The sequence below is a fragment of the Myripristis murdjan genome, chromosome 13 (genome assembly GCF_902150065.1).
Source record: "Myripristis murdjan chromosome 13, fMyrMur1.1, whole genome shotgun sequence".
NCBI lineage: Eukaryota > Metazoa > Chordata > Actinopteri > Holocentriformes > Holocentridae > Myripristis > Myripristis murdjan.
The window spans coordinates 12,867,937-12,890,572 of record NC_043992.1 but is presented as its reverse complement, the minus strand read 5'-3'; the positions used below and the strand labels follow the sequence as shown (position 1 = coordinate 12,890,572).

The 22,636-nt window shown below is 40.3% G+C and overlaps 1 protein-coding gene across 1 annotated transcript; it reads right to left on the bottom strand.

The window, feature by feature from the left end:
- Positions 1 to 953: 953 nt before the first annotated feature.
- Positions 954 to 21,623, bottom strand: LOC115370610 (phosphatidylinositol transfer protein alpha isoform-like). Its single transcript, XM_030067712.1, has 12 exons — positions 21,460 to 21,623; positions 17,084 to 17,114; positions 11,149 to 11,294; positions 10,057 to 10,148; positions 8,056 to 8,063; positions 6,908 to 6,982; positions 4,838 to 4,921; positions 4,516 to 4,593; positions 3,188 to 3,298; positions 2,560 to 2,682; positions 2,315 to 2,364; positions 954 to 2,209 (listed from the first exon to the last, which is right to left on the bottom strand). Exons 1-11 carry the CDS (start codon positions 21,474 to 21,476, stop codon positions 2,317 to 2,319), a joined length of 813 nt encoding a protein of 270 aa, XP_029923572.1. The 5' UTR covers positions 21,477 to 21,623; the 3' UTR covers positions 954 to 2,209; positions 2,315 to 2,316.
- Positions 21,624 to 22,636: the final 1,013 nt, after the last annotated feature.

Here is a 22,636-nt window from a genome sequence, read left to right as displayed (position 1 = left end):
GTCGCTGTTAAAATGAGTTAGACTAAAGGTCCCAGGTTTAAGTTCAAACTGTCAACAAACTAGTCGTGCTAATGTAGTTATCCAAGTGCAAGGGCTTAATTTCCAGAACCAGAGCATTTGCATTGGGGGATGTTATTCTTTATTTGGGTATTCAACATTTTTTTTTTTTTTTGGAAAATCTATTACATTTTATACCCTTAAATTTTGTAAAACAAATGGAAGAATGTGGATGTAGTGTATGGATTGGTGAAAGACTATTGAGAAAAAAAGTGCAAGGAAAATCTGCAAGAGAGTTTCTGAAATGTGTACATATCTACAAATGAACACACCCCTTTGTATTTTTGCAAACCACCGCCCCCACAGGTTCGGAGTGCAATTGCCTCTGACACCAATGTCGTAAACGCCGGCAGGGGTGCCGCTAGGGATTTTGGGCCCCATGAAAAGAAATCTTATTGGGCTCTTGTATAGCCGGCCAATAGGCAAACCTTTTTATTTCAGGCCTTTCGAGGGCCCCCTCCTCATTGTGGCCCTGGGTAATCAGTCCTGCTTTCCCCCCACTACGATGCCCCTGAACGCCGGTAAATGTGTATTTGTTTACAAGCTCAAGGATTAGGAACTGGCAAAAACGGCACGCAGGAACTCAGAGTGGTGGCATTTGTTTATGATCACAACCCAAGTTGATAACTTTGCTAAAACAAACTGCAACACACGACATGGTGAGCCAGCTAAACTTAACAGCTCAACATCGCCACCACTGAAAAAGACAGGAATAGCGTGCTGTGTACACTGAGATACAGAGCCAAACATTTTGAAAGCTCTAAAAATGGAAAAAAAAAAAAAAAAAAGACATATCTTTTGCTGTACAATTCAACAATCAAGACATTTTCTGACTTCAATTAATAATGAGAGGTTCATCAGTCTGTCGACCAAAATAAATGAACACAAGAAGCAAAGGATAAATATATATCGTGTTTAATGGAATACAAATTTTCGTGGAGGACTCATTACACAGAACTGCCTTGTTCAAAATAAAATACACAAATTTAAGATAATTTAATAAAACACATGGACAGTTAAACAAGACTTACAATTAAGTAGGCTTGCACTTGAGAACAACTGCAGGGGATTAAAGTCGCTTCATGTGTCATGTGTCACCGCTTGTGTTTGTTCAAAGTTTATCCACACTCAACACCATCACCAACACTCAAATCCCTTAACCAAAGCAATAACTGAATTAATAAACAGTAGCTGGCATACTTGTCTGACACCAGTATGCCAGCAGTGCCAGCAGTTGTGTGATAAGGATTAAGGATTAGAACAATCTGCATGTATAATCATAGTGTCTGTGGGTGGAGTCTTTTCAAAGGAAATCAATTCAATTTCACATAAGTGTTCTTTTTGGAAATCAAAGCCTGTGTTTCTACTTCAACGACTCCACCAAACTGAGCACAGAGTGGAGGATGCATTTTCAGTTTGACAAAATCCAAAAATCAGTTTGAAAGTTCAAGATTCAGTTTGACAGCCATTCAAAACAACTGCATTTGGAGAGAAGAGGAGACAAAAACCGTTGTTTCCTATTATGTTTTAGTCCATTTGCCTATAAAAGCTATTGTAAGACATAATCGTAGCTGTATGGAGCTTTTTTTTTCTTGTGGATGCAGACAGCTGGCAAATCCAACTTGCTCCAGTGAGTAAACATGATGAATTAATGACAATTGCAAAACACTAAATCAAGAACCAAAATAAAGCACAATCACAATATCACTGGTTTAAAAAAAAAAAAAGAATAGTGCTATCAGTAATATTGCATGTTTTACAATAGACATTACAGCCCAGGAAACCTGTTCACCTATTCACGCTACTCCATTTTGAATTAAGAGGATTGGTATAAGCAAGAGAACCACAGAAGTGACTCCTCAACTTGCAAACATGTCCCCTGAATACCAAGGTTGTTGTTGCAGTCAAATACACACACACACACACACACACACACACACACACACACACACACACACACACACACACACACACACACACACACACACACACACACACACACACACAACTGCTTTAGAGCATGGAGCTCTTATTAAGACCAATTTCACATGGGCAAAACTGTGATATTTTATGCCTCTCCAGATGTTCTGGGCGCAGCGTCCAAGGAGTAGTCTGTTGAATGCAGGCAAAGCTTCCTGTGTCAGATGGCAATCTAAAGAGGCAAAAGAGGTTCTGTTTAGAAAATTTAACAGCCCGACTGTCTTCAGAGGCACAGATTTCATGTTAAATGTCACCAAGGGGACAGAATAATACTTACCGTCAATTCTCATCAGCTGCCATGCCTTTAGTTTCGTCCGTCTTCCTCATCTATCACACGGAAAGACACACAAGTGAGAGATGTACTACAATAACTCAGTCATTTATTCAACACAAGAACTGCTGGAGGGGACGCAATATATTTTAAGAGGTAGGATGAGGAGTGAGGCTGGGAGGGAGGAAACAGTTTCACTTGGAGCAGAGACTTAAACAGTGTGCAGTGTACAATATGCTGTGTCCCATCACCTCATCCAGCTCCTCCTTTGTCTTGTCCTCCAGATTTCGTATGTCGTCCATCGACAGCTCGATCCAATTGTCAATCCAGCAGAACAGCTGTCTGTGGAAATTGGTGAACAGTCGCCTCTCTACCTGCAGAAAGAGAGAGGAGGGGTCAGGGGTACAGAGGATAAATTATTCAAAGGTAAAGGAGACAGTGAAACAGGTTACATCTGAATCGGTGACATCTGAAATAAAAGATACACTCAAAAATGTTTCTGCTTTCCCTTTCCTCTGTGCAGCAATTTACATTTTGGCCACCAGAAGGCAATATAGATCAAAAGCTATTCCGGAGATACTCTGAAAAAGGAGATGTTCTTGCCTCATGAATGTTTGAGGCCATTAAGTGAGTAAAACGAATGGAGGTCAATAGGACATTTCCAGAAAATAAGGTGGAAAAAATATAATAACAATTGTTGTATTTTAAATTGGAGATAATTAACAGATGGTGGTTAAGAAGATATCTCTCAGTGCTTAGACGAATGCAATCTGGAACCATTTAGGGAAAATTATTTTTTTCAGTCCCTCCAGCTATGCAACAAATCAACATCACATAGCCTCAATGCAAGATGAAATCCTCTGAATGTGTTGGTTTTACCTTTTGAATTAAGCTCTCCACCTTTTTCTGTAGTCCAAACCATTTGAACTCGACGGTGACTAACTTATAGGCACACATGTGCGGACAGTTAGGGTTGTTGGCGAGTTCTTTCTGCAAACACGTGTGTACACACAAACATAGGAAGGTTAAAACAAATGTAAAAAGAAAGAATGCAGAAATAGAAAATGAAACAAGAACCAGAAATAAACCAAAAATATATAGGAACAACAACACTAAAGTGATGGATTTATCATAGTAATATTCTTGCGTCATACAGTCTAGCATCATTAGGAAAAACCTTGGTCTTTTTTTGTAAATTAGATGAACTATTTTGCAAGCACGTCTTTTTAGAGGTGGGCACATTTTCTTCACAAGTGTTTATAAATGTACTGTCTTATGCTCTACATGATCTACATGAAGTTACCTAACTAAGAGTTTCTCTTGTTCCCAGTGATCATGGGTTGGCCTCCCTGTTTAAGCAAACAGCTCTTAGTACTCCTCCATGTAGTGGGTCACATATAAATGAACAGACATGTTGTCCTCCACCAATGGTGCATTCACAGCAAATGCACTATTGGATTGGAAATCTGAGCATCCGTTTGGAAGTTATGCCACCTGATGTAGTGTGATATGGCACCCCCACTTTTGGCCAAGGGGCATATAAAGTTCTCATTTTTTTTCCCTGGCTCATGACCAAATGTTCTGCCAAATTTGTTGTAAATTGAAGCATCCGTTTGATAGTTATGCCAATGTATGACAAGGAGGCCAACAAATGGATGCTTGTTGGTTTATAGCCCCCTCCAACAATTTCATTATATTGGGGACAATAACACAGAAGTATAAAGAATGCAGACAGAGTCAAAGGTTCACTTACTATTTGACTAAATGTTAGAATGAAAAATACTTTTGATCTATTTCTTGTGAGAGCACCACAGATTACCTATGGATTACCTTGACCAGGGTTTTTCAAAGTCTGAGACTGTGGGCCTCCCCTCAGACAATGCTTAGAAATAAAGCTGCTAACAAGAGCTTAAGCTAAATTCCCAGACTTACTTAGAGTGATTCCTTTTTACTGTATGCATCAGCGTGTACAGCAATATTAGTCTATCTTAACGATCCCACAGACATGGGTCCTTTTGATAAGTAATAAAAGCATCAGTTTATTAGAAATTCTTCATGAAATTCTTTTATTTTACCTTTGTCTCTGAGTTTCCCCTGAAACTGCTTGGCAGCTCCCACTTTGAAAACGTATCACTTGGACATCCATAAATCACACTTTTAAGCTTATGTTTAGGCAAGTGAGCAACAGACTATGGCAGATACGATACCTTCCAGTTAGGTCCCAGAGGCCCTCTACCAGTCTTCTCTGACTTGAAGATGGCAGGATCATGATCTGAACTGTAGTCCTAAGGAATGGGTGCAAGCAACACAATGACATAAACAGTGCAGCCATAAAGGACATGAAGCCGCCTAACTAACAGAGTTTCTGCTATTCCCAGTGATCCTGGTTTGATCAATAGATGTGCTGATTGGATACAAATGATTGTGACAGTTTAGTTTAAATCAATAAACGGCAGATTACTTGAGATTACTGACTTGGGATTACTCAATGCCCCAAGTTTTTGATGCATGCTGAATTTCTGCCCTCACCTTTGCATCTATGTTACTCCTGTCAGCGATGTCTATGTCAACAACGTCAACATCCCGCCATGTTTCTTCATCTAGTCTGTGGACCTACAGAGAGGGATGATGATGATGATTAGGTCACTTGGGAGACAAGAGCAAAGCAAAAATACATACATAAATGTTCAAGATCATAAACACAGTTCAACAGGGATACAATTTAGAGTTTGACTAATGCATGGTATTAAATCCCAATTGATATCAAGAGCTGATGGTGATAATAATATCTGTCAAATGTCTGCCGGGGATCTTTGCGATTCTTAGAGACCTGATTTGATTATTACAGCATATACAGTATACAGTACTACTAATAAGAGACAAACATTAGACTTATTAGACGCAAGAATACTTTGATGACAACAGGATCATGCACACATGCATCATCATCGAGGTTTTCAGCTAGATAGTCACCTGTATGGATAATTGAACAGTTTTCAGTGAGCAAGGCGTCTCATTTCAATTGCCATTTTTCAGCTATAAATGCCATATAACTGAATGTAGCTCTGTGTCACTGCAGGCCAGCGGTTAGCAATCTGCACTAGCTTGTTGAAATGCATTGTATTCTCTTCTTGTTAATGCAGATGCAACAGCTGGCTGTAAAGAGCCATCTGCAGTATGTCTTGTTTGTTTAACGATGAAATGGTCTCAAACAGAACTTTGGCTTGCTGGCTTTGTGTTCCTCAGTGTGTAATGTTTTTTTTTTGCGAGACCACAGATGTGGAATAGTCTCATTTATGTTGATTTTAGCTCCTCCTCAGTAAGGCCCGCTCGAGACAAGTACATTGCCAAACCACATGCCGATAGGAAAACTTATTTAATTTAACAAGTTTGACTTTACTGTCCATGTTTGTCCCAGTCTGGTTGTTGCTGTTCCAGATGCATCAGCACCATATGTGCTATGAAACTGATCTGTCTTCGTCACCACAACACATTCCCACACATTCATCGCTTCTAATTATCAACTGCACTCTCGTATGGAGCACATCCCCACCTGTAAGTACTTGGGCACCTGGTTAGACTCCACGCTTTCCTTTTCTCACCACATCTAACGGTTACAGTCCAAGGTCAAGGCCAAACTTGGTTTCCTCTACAGAAATCGTCACGCCTTCACTTCTTCCGCCAAACTCACTCCCATCAAAAAAATTCTCCCCACACTCGACTTCGGCGACACTATCTACAGATCCGCATGCAAGGACACTCTCGCAAAACTTGACACACTCTATCACTGTGCAACCCGCTTTGCCACTAATGCCCCCTTCAACACCCACCACTGCACCCTTTACTCACTGGTAAGCTGGCCCTCACTTCTTATCCCCTTGTAAGTTTATCTTGTCATCCTGCCTGTTAACCTGCTTGGCCTGATCTAATTTTTCTCTGTCGCTCATTGTGAACTTGTCTTTCCCTGCATGGTCGTGTCCCATTGCCCCCCACATTTCTATTGTTATGGTTGTGGCTGTGTCTTCTGTTGTAGTCGTGTAGTTGTATACTTTGGTTGCTGTCGTCACCGTATACCATGTTGCCGTTGTCCCTGCGTCTTACTTTGTATTGTTTAACCCTGCCTGTCTTTGTATTCTATCTGTATGTCTGTATAGCTGTACGTTACTCTGTCTGTCTCTGTAGTGGCCTCGCCGTATGTCTATATAGCTATGTATTAACCCTGCCCCTGTGTAGTTGCCTATTTGTATAGCCATGCGTTAATCCCTGCTGTCTCTGTAGGTGCCTTGCTGCGTGTTACCCTGCTTGTCTCTATTTTGCCTTACTGTATGTCTGTATAGCTGTGCATTTACCCTGTCTTAGTGTAGTTGTCTTGCTGTATGTCTGTATTGCCGTGTCTGTATGCTGTTGCTCCACTAACCAAACCTCATTCCTTCACAGCCCCCTTCCATTTTTTCCTCAAGAGGTTTATGCTTCTTGACAGGGCATCACTGTAAATAATAATTTGTTCTTAATGATCTGCCTGGTTAAAGAAGTGGTAAAGAAGAAGAAGGTAAAGAAGTGTTCATCCTAAACTGGCTGGTACTTGATCAGATGACTTACATTGTTCTGTTCCCCCATATCAGGCTTGTGCCACGTCTCTATCTTAATCTCGAACTTATCCTTCATGTAGGCATTCTGGGGAGAGAAACATAATAGGATCAATCAGCAGTTAGCTCTTATGCATATACACATGTGCACACATATGCACGCACACATGCACATGCGCGCGCGCGCACACACACACACACACACACACGCGCGCCCTAAAGATTCCATTACAAGCGTACTAACAGTATTTCCAAACGTAAGGAGATTTTGGGAAAAAGGGATTGTGCATTCATGTGAGCATATAAACATATATACATACTAGACTTGGGCGGTATTCAAGGTATTATGATATACCAAGGTAACAAAAGCAGTTTATTAGCCACATGATTTTATTCAACTGCCAGTCTGCCACCACCCCAACACATCGTCTCCGTTCAGCCCACTGATGTGTCGTATCGCCACGGCAACAAGTGTCATCAGATCCTCCAGCAAAGTATGCTGTGTCTATGGAAGAAAGGCACTTATTTCCTATTTGTTATTCTAAGGGCCCATCAATAGTACCCAGCAAGACTTCTAACTGCATATCAGACACACAGCATTTTAGGCTAGACAGTGTCATACGTGCGGCTCAACTCAGCTTTTATGTTTTTGTTGTTTGTTTGTTTGTTTGTTTTTATCCATAAAACCATTACATTAAGTTCACCCCGGTGAAATGTCAGGAAGATATGAAAAAAAAAGATATCGCCTAAGCCTACTACATGCATTTGTGCGCATGTACACACACAGACACAGACACAGACACAGACACACACACAGACACGCACACAGACACACACACACACACACACACACACACACACACACACACGACAGCTGCTGTGTGAAGTCAAGCTCATCACTGCATTGCCAGGTCTCCTTTCATCTAAGCGACATGGTTACCATCTCATCTTTCATCATGTTAAAAGTTGGGCAAAGTTTCACTGGAACATTACACAAGTAGTTTCAATCAAATTTTGATTCTTCTCCCTATGCATTAGGTATAAAGGTAGGCCCAAATTTTAAACAGGAGCTTCAGTCAAAATGCCCCATAACTGGCTGTGGAAATATATCTAAACCGTTTAAGTTAAAACTTAAGATAAAGGTTTAAAAAGGGTACTTACTGTAATGACTGCACGAGAGAAGGAGATGGTTCATGGTGGAAAAAGTATGGATGAAGAGAGAAGACAAAGAAAAAAAATGAAACAAGACACATCTTCCAATTCTAAAGCTTCTCATTTAAGTGTATTTTACTTTGGTTCATATTTTTAAAACTCTGCAGCAAATACTCTCTCATTTATTTCTGGTCACCAAACCACTTGTCAGTATTATCCCACTACAGTCTTTAGACTTAGACTTAGACTTAGACTTCTTTTATTGTCATTGCACAAAAAAACACAGCAGTGAGATTTTGGCAACGAAATGTCGTTGCTTGGCTTCCGGATTACAGCAGAGATGGAATTGTGGGACCGTTTAGGTATATATAAATATAAATATTATACATAAATATAGTCTATATAACTGGTATGATATGGTCTATATAACTAGTGCTAAAAAACAGGAGCTAAATAGTAATGAGTGCAATTTAGAATAGCTAGATAAAACAGAATGTACAACAACAGACTAAACAGTGTAAACAACTGAATAACCAGTATAAATAATAATGAGTGCAATTGAGAATAACTAGATAAAAACAGAATGTAAACAACGGACTGAGCAGCGTAAACAACTGAATAACCAGTGTAAATAATAATGAGTGCAATAAGAACAGAATGTAAACAACAGAAAAAGAAAACAACTGACTAAACAGTGTTAACAGTGGAAGATTGCACAGAAATGTATTGTCCATACGTAGCTGCTGGGCGGGCGGGGGGGGGTTATTGCACAAATAGGAGGTAATTAATTCTCCTCATCCCAGGGGTGTTTCCCGGACTGGGCTACACACCCTGGGCCTGAAGAAACCATACCTCCATAAAGGGATATTGCACAGAAATGTATTGTCCATACGTAGCTGCTGGGCGGGCGGGCGGCGGAGGGGGGGTGGGGGTGGGGGGGGGGGGGAGGGGGGGGGGGTGGGGGGGGGGGGGGGGGTTATTGCACAAATAGGAGGTAATTAATTCTCCTCATCCCAGGGGTGTTTCCCGGACTGGGCTACACACCCTGGGCCTGAGGAAACCATACCTCCATAAGGGATATTGCACAGAAATGTATTGTCCATACGTAGCTGCTGGGCGGGCGGGCGGCGGAGGGGGGGTGGGGGTGGGGGGGGTTATTGCACAAATAGGAGGTAATTAATTCTCCTCATCCCAGGGGTGTTTCCCGGACTGGGCTACACACCCTGGGCCTGAAGAAACCATACCTCCATAAAGATATATTGCACAGAAATGTATTGTCCATATGACAAGTTATTTGGCATTGAGCAGTCTGATGGCCAGGGGGAAGTAACTGTTTCTGAGTCTGGCTGTTCTGCAGCGGATGCTGCGGAACCTTCTGCCAGACGCCAGTCGGGAGAACAGTCCATGCTGGGGGTGGGTGGGGTCAGAAATGATCCGGTGGGCTCTGGATAGGCAGCGGCTGTCTGCTACGTCCTGGATGGGGGGGAGCGAGGTCCCGATGATCTTCTCCGCCGTCCTCACCACTCTCTGCAGAGACTTCCAGTCTGAGGCCCTACAGCTCCCAGACCAGACGGAGATGCAGCTGGTCAGCAGGCTCTCGATGGTCCCTCTGTAGAAGGTGGTTAGGATGGGAGGGGGGAGGGAGGCTCTTCTCATCCGCCGTAGGAAGTGCAGGCGCTGCTGTGCCTTCTTCGCCAGGGAGGAGGTGTGGAGTGACCAGCCGAGGTTGTCGGTGATGTGCACCCCCAGGTACTTGGTAGTGCTCACGACTTCCACGGCTGTGTCGTTGATGAGGAGGGGTGTGTGGCTGGGTCTGGATCTCCTGAAGTCCACGATGATCTCCTTAGTTTTATCGACATTCAGGACCAGGTTGTTCACCTTACACCAGTCCACAAGATGTTGCACTTCCTCCCTGCATTCATTAAGAATGTCTAACCTGTATGCAATGTTAAATTATTAACTGCCACCCCACATTCTGTGTGTGTGTGTGTGTGTGTGTGTGTGACTCACTAGTTCGACAGTAAGGGTATGCATTCCAGGCCTTCTCATGAACCTCAAGAGAAGATTTTGGTGCCAGTGCTCGGATATAACCTGGTACTTTACTGCAAAGAGAGACGGGAGTTACAAATATATCAATAAAATTGTAGATTTTCATGTTCTATTGCATATTTTTCTATTTAGCAAGTTATTGAATTGAGTGCCTATTTTCTTGCATTTAAACATTTTATTGTAGAAAATGCAGGCAGAATTCACTTGACAAATGTCAACACGGCTGCATGTAGTTTCTAAATAAAATAATTTGCTTGTGAGTAAAAAAAAAACTCACAGCCCAATCCAACCCAGAAACAAACACAGATATACACAATCACAAAACACTCAGGCACATAATAAATGTACTTATCTCTTGCTCTCTCTCTCTCACACTCACACACACACAAACAGACAAAGAGACACTGCACCCAGGAGGTACAGGTTTACACCAAAGTGATATTATAGATGGTTTCCAGATCATACCCAGTGCATCTGCATCCAAACTCAGTTTCCTGTATTTCAAAAACTGTTCTCCTCTAATTTACTGGAAATAGTGAAAGATTATCAGTATACAACTTTCTTTTATTATGTGCTGGGGGTTTGGATTCCATTATTGATTATATTTTAATTGTTTATCACTGTGAGGTTTGAGTGTTTCATATGAAAACCACAGATGTTTCAAATCACAAACTTGGGTGATTATAGTTTCAGATTGAGTCAGTAAGCGATAATATCAATGTTGGTGCATTTTTGTGTGCCACACAGTTGATACGAGTCCTTTCATTAATGTACCACACAAAGGAGACAAAAAGTAATAACAAAGCAAAGAAGTGGACAAAAAATATTAGTACTTTGCTTGAACCAGATAACATAGCATAAGGCCACAGTGCACTGTTCTACTCCTATTATACAACGTAATAATAAGTAAAGGCAATAATGCTGAAATGGATCTTTAAACTTCAACAATTTGACCTTAAACACCAACAAAATCAGGATGTCCTGTTTCGTATAAGGTATTCAACAGACATTTTCAGACAAAGCCACTGAGCGTCCTGTCCTGCAGCTGCCTACCTCTGCAGGTGGTAGATCTTGTGCGTATACTGTCCCTTTTCTCCATCTTTCTCATAGGGTTCATTGGCGATCACCTCCACTCCATCCCCTCCTCCCGTCTCACCTTTACTGGCCTCCGCTACAGAGTACAGCTGACCCACCTGGTACTGTGGAGAGAAGAGAGTAGAGCAAGGTCAACGCTGCTCAGGGTCTGTCAAGGGTGCTGTGTTCGGGTAGGTTTGTATGAAACTCTAATAAATCCCATAATTGTGTCTGCAGGTTTTCATCGTAACCAAAGATCAGGTTCCAATGATTAGCTCCCCTTTCTCTGGTGGCAGCGATTAATTGCACTGAAAATATGCAAACTCTTAACTATGCACAGTTTCAGCTCCCTGGTCTATGTAGAGCCATGCTGCTGCTATTGTACAAGCCTGAGGAACCTTATTCTCGTACAGTATGTAAAGTTTTCTTTGTCAGGTCAAGGAACACACCCATGAAGTTTTATTTCATGTGAAAATAATTTATTAACATTTATAGATAATAGAGCATTTATTCCCAGTGCCCCCGGCCCAATTAAACAACTACAATTTGGGGACCTTGACAAATGGGACAAATGGGGACTTTGTTCCCTGAGTTATGACTGGAAGGCGGCCGCGTCCTTCCTGCTTAATCAAAGAGTTCCACATTTGGATGGCAGCCGCGTTGATATCCAGTGGTATGGTAGCATGTTAGACTCACAAATGTTGTCGTTTGTTTTAGTGAAGGAACACTGTCGATAACCTATCCACTTGCTACACCACTTTAAAAAATGACTGTACTTGGAAAACATTGGCTGATGGCAAACTGGCTTACCAAGCAGCTGAATGTTTGGAAAAAGTGATAATATACTTTCTTTATTTAAGAACAGAGTCCTTGTTGTAGCACTCATTGTAATAATTATGCATGTCAACTTCAATGATATTCTCCACAACTACTACACACAACTTTGGCAAAACCATAAATAGTACAACTTTCATTTTCTTTGTTGGGGACTCTGGGAACTGGAAAATGCCAAGACTGTAAAAACCCCTGAGAATCATTATTTTCCATTAAAAGAAAGAAAAAACAAAAAACATCCCTCGGCCCCCTTTAGGTCGCAGAAAATCAGAGTTGCAACTCTCGTGCTGTTGTGACCCCAGTTAACCATTTCCCTCTGGTTATCACAGACCCTGACTTCAGCATTATGAAACCGCCTCAGTCAGCAAACCGGCTGTCCTCCACTACCTCGCTCTCCACTCATTTCCTTCTCCACTCCCCTGGTTGCTATCCTCCCTGAGTCAATCAGCAGTGTTGTGACAATGGACAGTGACTCACATTACTGTTAGTGTCAGCACACTCCCACTCAACAGGCACACACCAAATCTCTTACATGACACATATGAGAAGGCCATGGGATGTTGTGCAGTGCTATAATAATGAACGAAGCTGATGGGTTAGGCTTAATGTCCTACAAAGGAAAACAGGCTCTTATTAAAAAGAAAACTCCCACCTTGGACACTCTGACACTATTAAATATTGGAAATGTTCAGTGTATTTAGTTATTTTGTGATCAAATGTTGTAACTTATATTTTTTTGGTGTTGCCTTTTAACAACCCTCAGAAGAAGGCTCTCTGTGCAGTCTACATGCAGCTCAGAAAGCAACTGCAGCAGCCTTACATGTTTATCTAGTTGAGGAAAAGGAGGAGTGTGCTATGCCCTGTTCAGATTACAGAATTAAAAAGAGTGTATCTCACACACTCCTCACAAACGTTAATTCAGGCAGGATATGCGAGTCATGTGCACCAAACTGAATGATTGTCAGCTGATCCAAACAGACAGTAATCACGTTTGACACTCAAGGCGGTCCATTTAAGAAATCTGTCATAATTGCCTAGTTGTGCTGTCTTAAGCCCCCACCACCCCAGCTTCCTCCATTCTACGTAATAAAACTAAAACTTGTGATGGTGTATTTCTGTAGTTTTGTCTCTTGAAATTACAGTTATTTCGTTTGAAAATGAAGTCTCTATGCTCTGTTGAGTTCTTTGTAGATCTGAGAGGTTAAGTGCATGTATATCCATTTTTACAATTTTTTTTAAAATTTTTTTTTTAAACACTGTTATTACTGTTTACTGCATTCTCTTGTTTTTAAAGACCCCATGAAATGATTTGATGTATTTCCTGTTGAGACAGGATGTTTGGGCAGGACACAGTGCAGGGAAGGATCATTCATGAATGCAAACCGATAGGACAGACCAAACCCAGACCCTAATCCCACAGGATATCAGTCTGGGAGAGAAACACAATTTTATTTGAAGGGATAGGTGGAGAGGATGTTTATAGATTTGTGAAGGTTTTATTGGTTGAAATTTTAATTTACAGCCACCAGTGCAGGATGATGTCACTATTTAGGATGCTCTGTTTTAGAGGAGCAGAAGTCATGTGAAGTCATTTCATGGGGACTTTAATGTTTGTTGTTTATACTTTTCCCTGTTCATAAGACACTCAGCCATTTCTAAATATGTGTACAGCACTCCTATTTATTTAGGGGAGCTTGCTTTTTCTAGAGATTATTTTGAAGAAAATCGTTGTTCTGATAGTAGTTTGTTATCAGCATAGGAAAAAACTTTTTGATCATCCCTTCAGTGGCTGATATACAATCTGATGGCCAATCGGCACAAACCTAGTACAGCTGGCCAAAAACAATCAGGGTTGAAACTGTCCCAGCCGTCCAATAGGGTTGTGTCTGAATCAAGCCCAGCCCCGTTCTGCCTGGAGACAGAGCGTTGCAACAGGCTGGTAACTTGTTTTGGATGTTCCACTATGAGTAGGAGTTTTGGTATGTGTCTCTGCACATGTATTGTGTGTATTTCCTTATTTTCCTGGACTGTCTGCAGTGGAGGCCTTTACAAGCAGACTGGGGTGGAAACAAGACATTCAGGTGTAACAAACAGGCTCAACATGAAACATGAATGGAGCCAGGTGTTTGGAACAACTGCTCTGTGTCACGCTGGTCAAAAAAAAAAAAAAGTTGCCTTGCAGGTTCAGTTTTCAAGTGGTGCGATTCCCTGACAAGAGTAAAGGGTGGAGTGCAAAGTAATGATCTGTCACTCTACTACACAGACAATGACAATATACATATATTCACTATATCCAATATACAAAGCTGTATTTGCATCACAACTGAAGAACTGCTGGAGCAGCTTGACAGCTCAAAGCAACAGTTTGGAAGTGTTCATGTGTTCAAACTTGTTTAAAGCTGTCATACATCATGATAATTGTTCTGCAGGCAGGCTGCTCCAAATCAGCTTTTGCCGCACATAACACACATGCACTTAGTGAGTTACCACAAGCCAAACACTGCAATGCCAACAAAAAGACAAAAAAAAGAAAAAATCCAGACAGTAGGTATGTCTCATCATGGCAACTAAAGAACTGCGATCACAAGTTTTCAAATGTTGATGCTCAAGTGAAACAGTATTTTTAAGTTAGACATTTGGATCTCTAATCTTTCCTATACAAGGTTGTGTAACAGTGGGTGGCTAAACCGGTATGAGTGTGTACTATATATCTTTAAGGCTGAATGAGTTTGATAACAGTCCAAAAAAAGAACACCTGTGCTACACAGAACAAGTGTAATGATGTTATGAATATGAAAAATGATCTAATTATTCTCTACAACTTTTAAAATGTTGCACAGAAGAAATTAAGTTTCTTTTTATATTCCAACCTGAGATATATTCCCTAGAATTTGTAATTTTAAGTTTTATTATCTGTACCTTCATACATCAAATACAGCATAGTAATCTGAGTGTAATCACAATACATGTTTGGATTATAATACTGATGATAATTTTGATGGGGTAACTAGTAACTGTAATGGAAAGCATTTTCACAACAAGAAGGCAGACGCAAGAAGTGACAGACCTGTTCGTGCTAAACAACACCCTGTTTTGGTGATGCTGTTGTCACAGCACACAAACCTTTCAGCCAATCAGTGAGGAGAGTTGGCCAGCTGGTCCAAAAGTTAATCACTTCTTTGTTTTGTGCAAAGTTTTGTGGTAGTCCTCTCAGTATTTTGAGTTATCTTGCTGACAGACAGATGGACAGACAAGGGTGATCACATAAGCCCCTTGCCAGAGGTAAAAACTGCACTGCTCTTTGCTCTTTGTATATTTTCAAGGTATCCTTTTACAATCCCATGCATCTATGTGGCTGACCTCTGCTATCATTTAGGAGTTGTTATACCCTTGCTGATATGGCAACAGTCAAGACTGCATGGCAGATTAAACACAGTTAAATAAATTCAGCACCTGATACAAAAACCTACTGCAGGGCCAGCTAAAGTCAGCCAAGAGTGCCTTTCATAAGCAGCTAACCACTACAACAACATGTCTGGGCAGCTACCACTCACTGCAGTATGTGTAAAATTTCAAGGATGCAGATGAAGTTGTTTGTTCTGATGTGCAATCACTGGTAGCAGCATCAAGATTAGACGTATGAAGATAAAGGAGAAAAATGTTGATCGATGGCTTGGGGAAGTTAGAGCAGCAATTCGGCATCGAGTTGGCTCCCACCGGAGCAAATACAGAGTCTCCAGTTCCTAATAAAGAGCAATGCTGGGATAAGCACTCTGAAGCTGTAGTCTACTGAGGTACTTAACAAACAGAGAAGATCAATATATTTTAAAATAATGGATGCTGATGCAGGAACGCTACATAGAAAAGGATACTGGTACCAAGAATGATTGAAAAATCAAGGAAATTCATGCCTCATTTAGAGACAGTCATGGTGAAAATGTAAAACACTTTAAACTGTGTTTCAAAACAGCACCATACATCTGCATCCATATTTTGTTTGGTTGGTATATTTGTCCTATGTCAATGAATTGGCTAACATTTAAAAGGTTATTAATAAAATTTTAAAGGTGCATTATGAAAAGCTGTTGAGAGTTGGTTTAAGTGAGAACCTTTGGACTCAAATGACATAAAAAAACATGGAATAAGCACTTAATTTATCAGTGAGTTGGCCAATGACGAGAACCATACAGACTCAACCACCAAAACACATGGTTACTCCACCTCTTTTCTCACATGACTCTACAGGGTCCAACTCCTCACTTAAAAAAATAGTCCTCTGCAACTTTGCATAGTGCATCTAAAACAGGATCAACTTCATTTTTTTCACGTCAGTCCCTCAGAATCAAGGAGCTGGGGCTACTTTCCAAACCCGCCATTTAGCAGCGATGTTCACGCAGGGAGAAATCCACTGGAGAAGACACAGACATGCTGCTTTTGCCACTGGCATTAGCCTCAATTGACCCAAATGCGATGCAGCTACAGCTTGCAGATTTGTATGTGAAATACATGCTCTTCTGTGACTTTTTGTATTTGAACAACCAGGCATTACATCAAGACATTGCTCTTTTTCCATTCTTACTTTTTCTTGGCCACTAAAAAGTATGTTCTTGTCCTCTCCACCTAACAGCATACAACAGAACCCTCTTCTTCAGGGACTGAGGGAAAGTGTGCACACCAAAAAAGTAAATTATAACTCTTCATCACAAAATAACTCCAGGAAGTCTAAAAGTATCCAAGGGTGGAGTTTTCCTTTAAGGAGCTTCATATCCTAAAATAGTGTAATTCTTATTGGTTGCAGTGGAGAGGTTTAGTGTCCCAGGATGGCCTAAATAATGACTGAGAGACTTTTCCAGCTTGACAGGAATAATATTCAGAGGAAAACACTGATACTTGTAATTAATAGAAAGTACAAAGGACAGCCAGACTAAGTGCCTAAAATGTGATGTAAATGGTTTTAGAATGAAGGACTTGTTCTGACTGACTGCTTTGAAATGGTTTGTGTCTCGTGGTGACTCTAGGAACTGATGAATGGAGAAAAGTGAAGCAACAGCAGATGAATAAGTAGCAGATCAGTCCTTACCTCCTCCACCGAAACTGGCAGGACAATTCGGCTAGGAGAAAGAGAGAGAACAAGGGAAAGCATTATGGCACAGCTTAAACACAGTTCATTGACCTACAGTACAATACCGCTCAGTAAAGCAAGATGTCATCCTTTCGTCAAAGTTACAGGCTAAGTGATTTGACTGCTTCTTTTCAGTATAATCAATAAGCATGCAAAGTCAGTAGCCACCAAACAAGCAATAAAAACACTATTCAGATTTTAAGTAATCGTGGCATTTTAAAGGTCTGTTATCTCGGGAATTTGCCACCAAACAAGTGTTAAAACCGCTCATAAGAAATGAGACAAGAAACCCTGGTGACCCATCCTTGGGGATGGGAATTTCAAGCAAAAATACTGTTTGATAATCACTAGGAACTATTCGACGATTCTTCAGAAATATTCCTCTTTATTAATTTTTTAATGGCGGTTGGCAAACAGCTTTTAGATGCATTACCACCACCTTCTGGCAACAGTAATGTGTTACTACAAGGCGCCGGTAAGAACAAGGGAAAATACATTTTTAAGACAACACGATAGTTGAATAAATTATTTGATTTTTTCAGAATTTAACGACTGTTGGAAATTCAAAAACCATAGCCCATCTTTAGTAACAGACGTATTAAATGACAAAAGTTTCGTGGCTGAACTTTTCAGTCAGTGGCCATCAGCAAACATCAGATTTCTGCCTTTCCTTTTTTTCCCCCCAGTTATTCCATTTCATGGATTATGTCAAGTACTGCTTCCTGGAAAGTGCAAAATGCAGAAGTTGATCACAGCCATGCAAAGCCTCCCAAGTTCTGTACAACTGTTATTTGAAAGACTAAAGTACAGGATCACCGCAGGGTCAAATGGTAGAAAAACTGAATCTATGTGCAAACCTGAACACTCAGATTCATAAACCATACCCTAAAATTTCAAATTTGTACCCTCAGATTCGTAAACCATAGCACTGGATTTACAAATCTGTACAAACAAGTAAAAGAAACAAAAGAAGGTAAATAGTTAAAAAAAAAAAAAAAAAACAACCTTGGACCATCTGAGCTCCACAAGTGTTTTCCCATTTGGAATTTTACTTCTAACTACTACTAAGCACAGAGTAAAGGGAGTCTCCTGTATAAATAAATGATACCATAGGCTTATGTCATAGCCATCACTTCCAGTGTTTCAACTTAATTTCTGAGAAATCAGTTGTTAAATGGCACTAAATACTGCCACCCATGAGCTTCAGCTAGGCTACAACCTGTTAATCAAAAGCTACGGTTTGTAAATTGCAGACGTCATAATTTGGAGACACAATTTACAGATTTTAACTCAAGGGTACAGTTTTTGAATCTATGTATTTTGCATGTGGATTTTTTTTTTCTACCATGAGATAACAAAGGGGCTTCCGCACTACAGGAATATCCATCTCAATGATAGTACTTGGAGAACTGCTGCATCCATGGTTGGAGTCGATGGGAAATTCTGAAGTGATTTTGATGTTTTTTCTATTTACTTTCAATTAATGCTATCTAATTAGCACTTGTTAACTAGTCAACCCATCAAAATGATGTAATGTTATGAAAGGCATTATGAAAGACTGAAACATACATGGTTTTCCTGTGAGAATTAATAAGAGGCAAAGCAAATTAATAGATACCAGACAATCAGAACAGAGCTACTCATTAACTGAGCTGCTCACACTGTCAGTGTAGCTTGGCATCAGTTATATGCGTGCCATATGTAAGCTTGTTGGAAAATGACATAAAAAAAAAAAAATCATAATAATCACAACACCAACAACAGCTCACAACTTGACAACTAGGATGTTACTGCTAACATATGCCTCATAGAGCCTACTGTTCTAATATTACATCCTCAAGAAATGTTTAAAGATCTCATGAAATGGACTCTTACTTTCTTGATTTTGTGTATTTCCTGTTCAAACAGGATGTTTCGGTGGGACACGGTGCAGGGTAGGATCACTCACAAGTGCAAACCAACAGATTTGTGAAGATCTGTGAAGGTTTTATTGGTTGAAATCTTAATTTACACCCACTAGTGCAGGATGATGTCACTATTTAAGATACGGTTTTACAGGAAGCAGAAGTCATGCAAGGTCACTTCACGGGGATTTTAAGCTCACTCACAATGAAGAAGTCCAGCACACAGAACGTAAAACCTTCCTCCAATAAACTAATGTTGTAACACGGCATGACTTCCCTCATCAATAAACTAAGGAACATGAAGCGAACCCTCCAACTGGTTAGCAAAGCGCTTGCATATGAGATCTGAATTACAGCTCAATGAATGTGATATGGGACAGGTGAACTTCAAAAGAAACTAGTTTGAGCAGAGGCGGTGACTTACAGGCCAGCAGGAGGCCCCTATAGGTTACTGCCACAGGCGTTTGATACGACCATTCAGCAAGCACCTAATAAAAATCTGACAGTCTCTCCGCTGCATGTGGATACGCAGGCATATAAATGGCAAGCACAAAAATACACACGTTACATATCCCTGAGCTTCCAGACGTTTTGGACACCCAGTACAATGACAGCATCATGAGTCGGGATTTCCATAAGAGCAGTGTTGAGTCGCTTGTCAATTGTGTATTAGTGTATTTGGTGTGACTGACTAATAGCCTATTTATAATGAACAACGAGGAGCAGGCAGACATGTAGAGGCCGCTGCTGATGTGCAGACCCTAGCAGCCGACTGATACTAGGAACTAGAGAAGAGGAAACTGAAAACTGCAATGGAGAGAGGACAATTAAACCCAACACATTAACCACTAATGTGGCAAGGTGTGTGTGTGTGTGTGTGTGTGTGTGTGTGTGTGTGTGTGTGTGTGTGTGTGTGGGTTCAAGAAACAGAGAGAAAGAGAGACCTTTGTATATCCTCCTCATGTGCCATGATACAATAGGCAATTAATCGCCACCTGTAGCCAGTCTAGCAAGGTCTGAATATTTCATGAGAACAGATAAGAGGGGAAGAGAAACCTCCCAGGCAAGGACATCATGGCTGAAAAAAAAAAAAAAAAATGCAAGAAGGCCCTTCTAATCTTGGTAGACAGTAAATGTTATGTAATAATTGTTGCTAAAGTTGGTGGAATCAGGGTTTCTTGGCAAAGCTTTATATTTAAATACAGTACAGTATCACTATAAAATATTTAGATACAATGCTACATACTGATGATTTGATGGTAAACCAAAAGTCATCATAGGATAAGACACACATCATAGCCCTGAACCTATTTGACACAGTTTCTTCTCACTGATTTCAAAGGATCCCCAGTATTAAAGAACATTAAAATGTATATATATGTTTCCTCTGTCAGTCATATCAGGCAGGGAGCATAGGCTAACCCATCCCTAAGCATAATCATCTGACACAACAGAGCCCTTAGGTGTACTTTGCACTGCGGTCAGATGACAGCAGACTGGGTGATGATGGTTCTGTAATGATGCATATGACAAAAGACACTCATAAAACTGTTCGACCTAGGTGTTACAGGAATTTATAATCACAAACCTTGGTGAATCTTAAGATTTCACTTAAACCATTCCATTCATTCATTCACTTCGCTTTCTAGCCCTCCGCGCACGCGCCATACTCTCCTACACCAAAGTCCGTTGCAAAAATGTGGCAGTTTAAGCCTTTGCTCGTGCGCTCAAGCACGTGCCTCGTTAAATATTACCCAAAACATTTTCTGAATCCTTAGGAGCCATCCTCTATATCGGCACACACCCATAAAGCAAAGCACAATCTTATTTCAACAAATGTTCAACTTTTTTAATTGATTTGCCCTCTTACGCTTGTCATCCTGTTACACCAAAATATGCCCTTGAGGGTGGCAGCGCGCAGCGTAAACGTTGAGATTTTATGTGATTAAAGTGCTTTGATAGACTATATGAACTACGCCGAAAGGACGAGCGACTTCAAATTATTCGGGAAAGATTTTGTGTAATGTTTTATAAGTCGTGTTCTTTCGCCAGTGAGCAAGAAGATATGAAGTCGCTAACAGGCAAGATTTCATACTTGAATTCATACAAGAGCTCATGCAAGCGGTGCCATTTACTTAACCCTCTATAGAAAAAAAAAGTCATTCAAGTAGGCTACGCCAGGTGATTGAACAGTAAAATCAATGGAGGGAAGGAAGGAAGGCTGTTGCAGGTATTCAAAAACTATAATGGCGACAATAACTTTAATGTCTACCTGTTTTCGGCTCCTTTCTGTCACACTCAGTAAACCAAGAAAAGTTGACGAGGAAAAGCTGGGCGACAGAGACTGCAATCAGGCCCGGCTCTCTCGTTCAGTTTCTCCGGCAAATTCATTAAATCAACACAGTTTCAGACTTGTGTTGTAATACTCACAATTCTTTAATGAGCATGCCGGCTGCGTCCTCGGTCCAAAGGCAGGGTACAATAATGTGGAGAAGCTTGTACAAAAGTTTCCAGCCGCAGTTTTATCCGTCCGCCTGACGCTCGGTGTGTTGGGTTTTCTTCCTGGAAGATGCCGTGTGCCCAAAGGGGCGCGGCACACTAACAGGAGGAAACACCCACTTAGTTGACTCAGGTAACTGCAAGTTTCATTCAAGCGCTCTCTGTTGTCCATTATCAAGTCAGACCACCATGAACTTTATAATTTGAGTAGGTTGCCATTGTTCCAAATCAGAATTGGAAATACTTTATTGATTCCCGAGGGGAAATTGTGTCAGCTGCAGTTGCTCAATTCTCAAGAAAAGTACTAGATTATAACAAAATAGAAAGAAGTGGGAAATATTACCACATTTAAAATATTTGCCTTACAAGTTTTAAAAGTATGTTCATTGTGTATAGGACAACAAGTTACATCAAAAGTGTATCTGTGCATTAAGTGTCAATGTGTAATACTTTACTGCTGGTACTGCTAATATTAGGCTACTTCTAGTACTACTATTGCCACCACTACTACAAGTATTGCTGCTACTACTATTACGATTAACCATCATCATCATCATCATAATCATAATCATTATTCAATAAAATAAAATACTGCTGCTAATCAACTTCTTCTCCATGCACCCACCTTTTTATTTGCAGATGAAAGTTTAGCATCTTTATACTTTGGCAAAAATGTTTCTTACATTAATGCATTTAACTCGACTCAACTTTATTTCTATTGCATCTTTCATACAAACATGCAGCCCAGATTGTTTCACATTGCAAGATTAAAAGAATACAGACAAAAATAATAAAAAAAAAACAATAAAAATTATACAAGACTAGAAAAAATACCACAAGAAAAATTATAAAACGTTAATAAAATAAAATAAAAAAACAACAAGGGTGTATATATATATATATATATATATATATATATATATATATATATATATATATATATATATATATATACAGTGCAGGCCAAAAGTTTGGACACACCTCATTCAATGCGTTTTCTTTATTTTCATGACTATTTACATTGTAGATTCTAACTGAAGGAATCAAAACTATGAATGAACACATGTGGAGTTATGTACTTAACAAAAAAAGGTGAAATAACTGAAAA

What these genes read in the sequence shown, in the direction of transcription:
- LOC115370610 (XM_030067712.1), bottom strand. An exon ending in TGCCAGTTTCGGTGGAGGAG is followed by an intron (nt 11,295 to 17,083) that starts GTAAGGACTGAT and finishes TTCTCTCCACAG; the next exon opens with TACCAGGTGGGTCAGCTGTA. An exon ending in ATATGGGGGAACAGAACAAT is followed by an intron (nt 4,922 to 6,907) that starts GTAAGTCATCTG and finishes CCCTCTCTGTAG; the next exon opens with GTCCACAGACTAGATGAAGA.